At 33.8% G+C, this 8109-nt stretch overlaps 1 protein-coding gene across 1 annotated transcript in view; it reads right to left on the bottom strand.

The window, feature by feature from the left end:
- Positions 1–694: 694 nt before the first annotated feature.
- Positions 695–8109, bottom strand: part of LOC109106825 (neuronal acetylcholine receptor subunit alpha-2-like) — an 8014-nt gene continuing 599 nt past the window's right edge. The window contains exons 2-6 of the mRNA XM_019120093.2: positions 6761–6912; positions 6439–6483; positions 5986–6095; positions 3012–4065; positions 695–1732 (exon numbers count right to left, since the gene is read on the bottom strand). Of these exons, the coding sequence (XP_018975638.1) occupies positions 1607–1732; positions 3012–4065; positions 5986–6095; positions 6439–6483; positions 6761–6912 (1487 nt within the window). The 3' untranslated portion in view covers positions 695–1606. The remainder of the gene's footprint in view (positions 1733–3011; positions 4066–5985; positions 6096–6438; positions 6484–6760; positions 6913–8109) is intronic.

The raw sequence follows: 8109 nt of genomic DNA, 5'->3' as shown, positions 1-8109 counted from the left end.
TAAACTTTACAAGAATGTTGTATAGAAAATAAATGCAACATCAATATAGTTTGTATTTCTATACAGTACAACTGATTTAGAATCACAAAAATACTTTGAATCACTTCAATATATTTTGAAAAATCATCAAGTTCACAATTTGACAACAAAAATAACATGCCAAATCAATTATGATAACAAAACACAATTTAAAAAAAAATAAAATAAAAAAACAAAAAAAACAGAAAAAAAATAAATAATCATAATTGCCAGATATAAACTCATAATTTTTACAAAGTCAGAATTGCCAGACAAAAAGCTGCAATTACCTTTTTATTATTATTTTAATTGATAAGATTTATAAACTTTTTTATAACTCATTTCTGTATCCCAATCCTGAGAATAAATCTTGAAATTCTGACTTTTTTTCTCAAAATTGTGAGATGAAAATCTGATTGTTTTAGTGTTTATTCTTTTCAGCATCTCTATAAATTACGAATTAAATATATATTTAAAATTAAAATATATTGGAAATTCAATATATTTTGAATATAATATTTCTGACCTTTTGACCAATAAAATTCCTTTTCCGATCAATTTGAATTACTTGATAAAGATCAGATAAAAATAGAAAAGTTAAATTTTTAGCAAATTAAATATTTTGTTAATATTTTTATTAAGATTAAAAAAAAAAATCTTAATTTTAATTGCCTATTTAGTTTGTAAATTATTCTTTTAATTTAATTGTGAATTTGAATCCTGAAACTTTTACACAACCATCAGCAGAGGGAGACATTGCTTACATCGGCTCATTTATGATTAGTCAGTTAAGGACTTTTTACATAGCTATAAAATGGAGCTATTAAGGAATAAGACTGGTTGATGGAGTAAGTTATATTAATTATGAAGTCAACCGACTGGGACATTTTTCTGTCATGATTCATTCTTGATTTTATCAGATAAAGGCCTATCCTAGTTGCTCCCTAATATTTTTGTCTTTAACTGATTTTCATGTGTTTGCAAAACAGTGTTTTAGTTCAGTGGGCGAGCAGAATTTAAAGTAGTAAATGTCATTGTTCTCTCAGGTCCCATTTAAAAGTTATTGACCTAGTGGTTCACGGACCTGACTTGCATAATTGCACAACCTCCGCAAAATCAAAAGCACTGTTTTCAAAGACTCGAGAAAGTTATAATTTATAAATAAATAGGAGTTGCCTTGTGACCTTGGAGATAATTGCTGTTGAAAGCGGCGCAAAATGCAATCTACGATTCATTGAACGGTTGGATAAAGGGTAAAGAGTGAACTGAATTGAACTGCCACCCGTCAGGGTCACATAAGCTTTGCCTCTCTCCCAAAGGTTAATTTTGCATATTGCGGTGCTGACAGTCCTGCTCTTTATGCATGGAAACGATAGGACTCGGGCGCAGTTTGATAGCGGTAAATGTCAGACATTCAGTGGGTTGTAACAATGAATCGCATCCTCAAATAATCCCTGAAAGAAATAAAAAACCTTTTTCATATAACAAATGTTTGTAATGGTCCCTGGAAAAGGCCTTGGCTTCCATCAGGGAAGTCTTTATCGGAGCTCTTGATGTCAGTCTGTATCTCGGCTTTTAAAGCGAGAGTTTAGATCATTCCTGATATCCAGGGAGGTAAGAAGAGGCCGACCGTCCCCAGCAAGCACACGATGATGAACATCCACAGAAAGATACGGTCAATCACCATTGCCACGTATTTCCAGTCCTCCTTGACCTGTCGAAAAGCAAACACAGTGCAGATCAAAAGTGTCAGAGTAGGAAAACTGTACGGTGAAAAATGTCATGAAATAGGATTGTCAGATTGGTCGGTGAAGAAACATTCACACCAAAGGGTTCGGCATTTTATTAATCAGTCCATTTCCACTTCACACTTCTTAAAATGGGATTATAACAAAAGCAACCTTTTGCCATAATTTCAACTTTATTTCTAACTGCAACTTGTTTTCTATAAATTATGTCTTTGTAGCTCACAATTACAAGTTTTTATTGCTTTATGTATTACTTTATTTTGCATACATGTGACTTTATACCTTACAATTGCATTGTGTGGCAGGTTATTTTAGCATTTATTTTCATATTTTGTTTTATATTTTCAGTTTTTATTTTTAGTAATTTTATGTGTCCTTGTCACTGTAATTTTATTTTTCACAACTACAACTTGATAATTCACACTGTAACTTTATGAAGAAAAAGTCATAATTATGACAATCGTAATTATGAGATAAATGTGAAAACTGTGAAATAGGTATAACTATGATGCTATAAATATGACAATAAATGCAACCTTTTGTCATAATTTTGTTTTGTCATAATTTTTACTTAGTATGTTAGTCAATTTTGACTTTTTTTTCTCATAATTTTGAGTTTGGATGTCAGTTTCAATTTTTTTTGTTCAATTTCAAACTTTTATCTCATAATTTGACTTTTTATGTAATAATTTTGATTTAGTATGTCATCATTTTAACTTGTATCTCATAATTTAAGCTTTTATTGAATATCTACTTTATCTCATAATTGTGACTTAGTATATCACAAATTAGTTTCATCTCATAATTTTGATTTATGTAATAATTTAAGTTTATCTCATAATTATGGCTTAGTGTGTCAATTTTGATTTTTTTATCTCAAGTATAACCTTTCAACCTTTTGTCTCATAATTATCTTTTTTTATGTCATAATTATTACTTAATTTGACTAGTATCTCATAATTACATATCTAATTTTTATCTCATAATTATGACTTGGTATGTCATACATTTGTTTTATCTAATAATTTTGACTTTTAACTAATTAATGTAATTTTACATTTATCTAATGATTATGGCTTTTGTCATAATTTTGACTTTTTTGTCATAATTTTGACTTTTTTGTCATAATTACAAATTTTATGTCATCATTAATGGTTTACCAATAATAATGATTTTTATTCCTCCTGTTTTGGAATTGAGTTTATTTTATCCCTGAACAATGGGTTTAATGTTTCAGTCACTCACTGAAAAGTCTTCATCCTCAGCACGCAGGTGATCAGCGATGTACCGCACCCCGTCCAGAGCTCGTAAGACACACGGTGAGAAGGTCAGACTGGGGTCTGACACGAGATTTGTAAGCTTTACTGGACGCTGGTTCAAAACAAGTCCCAACTGCTGGAGCTCGTACTTCTGGAGTAAAGGCTCCGAGTCGGACAGATACAGAGGCGTGGTGGATGGGGACAAGATGGACGTTGATATTCCCATCCCTAACCCGAACTCCATGTCCTGACAGTTCAGCCCGTCCACATCCGTCTCCTGCTGGAGCCAGCTTTTGGATGTGCTGGGGTTGGCCGTATTGCGGCGTTTCTGATCGGGTTCCGGACGTCTCATGAAGAGCCAGCGGGGAATGAGGTCCAGGAACACCGAATGGACCCAACGGGGCATTTTATGGGTGCTTGGTGAACGATGGTGCACATTAAGCACAAAAACGGTAATGACTATAGAGAGGGTGACAAAGATCATGGTGAAGAGCAGGTACTCTCCAATCAGTGGAATGACCAGAGACGTAGAGGGAATGATTTCGGTGATGAGTAACAGGAAAACTGTGAGGGAAAGGAGGACGGAAATACACAACGTAATCTTCTCTCCACAGTCTGATGGCAGGTAGAACACCAAGACGGTCAAACAAGAAATGAGCAAGCAGGGAATGATGAGGTTGATGGTGTAGAACAGAGGCAGACGGCGGATGATGAAGAAGTAGGTGATGTCCGGGTAGATCTCATGACAACAGTCATATTTCTTTGTGTTGTAGGTTCCCACGGCATTGACGATGGCCCATTCGCCGCTCTCCCAGTAGTCCTTCAGGTCCACAGTGCTCTCGATCTGCTCCAGATCAATCTTGGCTTTGTCGTAGGTCCAAGAGCCGAACTTCATCTTGCAGTTTTGTTGGTCAAATGGGAAGAAGGTGACATCAATGCTGCAGGAGCTCTTGTAGATGGCTGGAGGAACCCAACTCACTTTTCCTGTGTGGAACAGGTGGGCTTTGGTCATGTGGGTCACCGCAAACTCACCATCTGCACTGTAGATGAAACCACATGTGTTTACAGAACCGTTCAATAATTTGGGTTCGGTAAGATTTTTTAATGGTTTTGAAAGAAGTCTCTTAAGCCGGGGATACACTGTGTGATTTCAGCAAAGTTTTCGTTAAATACCAACTCTCACTGTACGAGTAATTTGCATGTGATTTAAAGCCAAAGCTCAGGATTTATGTTCTCACACTATACGGTCTGATCGTCGAGCTACAACTTCACTCTATACGAGCGAAATAAACACATGAGACCCCCTGAGTTTGGAACTGAGTTTAGGGCAGTCGGTTCGTAGCTCCACTTTAACTGTGTGATACCTTCATGAGGGGTGACCAAAATTTCTGACATGACAGAAATTCATCTGACCATCTGGCTGCTGGTCAGGAGAGGCTAATCACCTCTCGTTACCCCACCAACACCCCACCCCCCCACTGCACGTCAAAAGATGTACATCAAAACTTAAATTTGGTCCGAATCAGAAATCGGCTCAAAATTGTATGAAAATTGCACAGTGCATGCACAGCTTTATGCGCACCAAGGCTGCATTTTTCATCGTTTCTTATAATTACGACTTTATCTCATAATTATAACTTATTATGTCATAATTTTGACTTTGAATCTCATAATTATGACTTAGTATGTCATCATTTTGACATTTTATCTCATTATTTCAACATTTTGTATCATAATTTTGACTTTTTATCTCATAGTTATGATTTAGATCTCATAATTATTTGTATGTCATAATTTTGTCTTTTTATCTCATTATTATAACTTTATCTCAATTATGATTAAGTATATTTTTTACTTTTTATCTCATAGTTATGACTTTCCACCTATTGTCTCAAAATTATATCCTTTTTTATCTCATAGTTATGACTTAGTATGTTATAATTTTAACATGCTAATCTCATAAATGCAATATCATAATTAGTATTTACCAGAGTTTTTTTTTTTTTTCATATGTGGTGAAAATGGACATTTATTTTATAATTAAATATTCTGGAATATTATTAAAAAAATTTCCCTAAATATATTTAAGGCAAAGCTGAATTTTTAACAGCCATTACTCCATCCTTTAGAAATCATTTTAATATGCTGATTTGATATTTAATATATTTTTTTTATTATTATTATCAGTACTATTAATTATTTTTTAATAAAAGCAATGATCCAAATATTAAAGGGACAGAAGTAAAAATTCTAAGGTCTATAAAACACACACACACACACACACACACACACACACACACACACACACACACACACACACACACACACACACACACACAAACTTAACTGACTTTATAACTGGATCTCAGAAAGTATGGCCCTTTAAAAAAGTGTTTTCTGTAAAAAAATAGTAATGAATTATAGGAAGTGTCTTTGATGTATCTGGGCTAGAAACTTTATTTATGCCTCTAGGAAGATGTTCCATGACAATTGCATTAATTACTTCAAATATCTACAGCTCTTTCCATTTTTTGCTCCAGGTATCTTATGATGCAAGAGGACCTCAATTTCTAATTTGTCGAGATCAAATATGCCTCCTAGATAAAGACAGACCTGGTGTTTCTGAAAATAGACGAGTCATTTGACATTTTATTAGGAGATTAAAACATGCACCTTTTTTTAATCAACTACAGCAGTGCTTAACATCTTATTTCACGCCACGTCTGTTTGATTTCACATATTAATGTTACAGAAACACCAGAGCGCTGGATCTATGGCCTGCAGATATTAATAGAGCCATTAAGACTTGGACTGCCCTCTTTCTTCCATAATCTTAACAGGACACTGTGTTAGTTTAATCATAGCCTTTAATGTCCAAATAGCCAGGACCACCTTGACCAAATATTACTGCATATGTCATGTGTGGCACAACCTTTTTAGAAATATACATCAATACTTACTTATTGTATAAGACAATATCAGGCACCCAAATCATCTCTGACGGGACTCTAATAGACGTCACATTATCAAATTCAGATGGATTCCAGCGCAGTTTATAATCATTCCATTCCTGCAGAGGTCAAAAAGTCACATTTTGCCATATATAGTAATTATAAATGGCCAAATTAAAATATATATAAAATGTTGTATACAATCGTGTATATGATATATGAACAAAACCCTCTATAAAAACCTTTAGAATATAGTTAGGAATAAAACTATATAAGTTGGTGTATGTAGGCACTGCTGAAGTTATCCTTGAGGTTTAATGGACATTTTATAATATATTCGGTACATAATTATTGCATTCGTTTTCGCTGTATGGTTATCTGAATGGTTCATGAATTATATCAGTTGAGCTTTGACTTCAATATCATTTATTAATCAATGAAATTAAATATAAAGACTGTTACCTGTTTCAGCCAAACGTTTGTTGTCATCATTTGATTTTTCTCATCCTGTAGAATATCAGAGGAGGAAGTAAGCATCAAAAAAATATAAATTTGGTCTGGTAAGTGAATAAATCCCATCGATTTATACTAAAGGAGGGATTCAAGCAGAAGCACCACCCACATTCATCAGAACTTTGAGGCCAAAAATGAATGCATTCAAGATGATTTTATTGCACTGATGCTTTAAATTTAAATTTGTTTTCCACTCAGTTATAACCATGCAGGACTCTTTCTTGTAATGTTTTCAAGGAGAGCATCAAAATCATTCAAAATATCAACTTACTACATCAATAAGCTGGGCAATCGAGAGGCCAAATTTGACGATAACAACATCGCTGATGTTCCGCACAGGTCTGGACCACTTATTGTAACCGATGAAGAGTTTTTTAAAGAGTTTGTCTTCTGCATATGCATGCTTCCAACCGTCTGATAATGCTGCAAGAGATATTCAAAGACAAATAGAGAGTTTCTGACAGGTCTTGATCATGCTGCTTTATATTACTCCATGCCATTGCAACTTTCAGGGACATTTAAGATACTAAATTATACACATTTTCTACAGTTTGATATGTCTACTTTATATAAATGCTAAACCTTATACAATATAATACAATGCTTCTCAGTCTTAGAGTCCCGGAGTTGGTCTGTAATTTCTGTATTCTTTATAACTTGTTCAGATTTCCATTTGTTTGTTTTCAAGCTCTGAATATTTTCTTTCAACTTCCATGTTCTCTAACTAGCTATTTTATATAGAGTCCTCTAATTTGAGGTTTTGGATGATTGTCATGATATAACTTTACAGGCAAAGTCCGTCTTGGAAATAATAATAATAATAATAATAATAATAATAATAATAAAAATGGTTTTATTTAACATTTAGTTTTTATGGAAGTTTGTTTCCGCCATGGAATAATAATAATAATAATAATAATAATTTCCTTGCAACTGAGATATATAGACTAAACTTACAATTGCAAGAAAAAAGTCAGAATTGTGAGATAAAAAGTTGAATTGATCTTTTTTATTTTCCAAGTCATGACATAAACTATAATAAGTCAGAATTGTGACTCAGAACAAGAAAAAAGTCAGAATTCTGTTTATATCATGTAATTCTGATTTTAGAAATGCAAGAAAAAAAGTCATAACTGTGAGATGGAAGTTTGTTTCTGCGACAGGAAAAAGGTGTCGCAATTACCTTCCATAAGTTTTTTTTTAGTGTTTTAGATGAAAAAATTGAGTTGGCTGACTTTGATTTTTTGGGGATAATCGGTGTCCACAAAAATTTTGAGTATTCTGAACTTATCAGGTTTTACAGTGTAGTGACATCTGATTAATTCAGCAATGTAACTGATTACAAAGAGTCTGATAAATGTTTTGGAAATGTACTGAAGAAGATGCACAGCACTGAACAGGTCACAGGTGAGGTCACTCACACTAACTGAGTTATAGCTGGGTAAAATAAGAGGCTGGCCAAGCACAGCTGCCTCCTCACTGTAATTACTATTCGTTCCTCAATCACTGCAGTCAGCTCTAATTAATGCAGCCGTCCAGTGATTTGTGATGTTTTTTCTTAGAGCGTGGAAACTTCAGATTAGAAAGCTGAGTGGATTCACACCGGAACAGCAACCAATA

This window comes from Cyprinus carpio, chromosome A17, assembly GCF_018340385.1.
Source record: "Cyprinus carpio isolate SPL01 chromosome A17, ASM1834038v1, whole genome shotgun sequence".
In the NCBI taxonomy this organism is placed as follows: Eukaryota; Metazoa; Chordata; class Actinopteri; order Cypriniformes; family Cyprinidae; genus Cyprinus; species Cyprinus carpio.
Note: the sequence above shows the minus strand (reverse complement) of the source record. Positions and strands in the feature narration are given on the sequence as shown.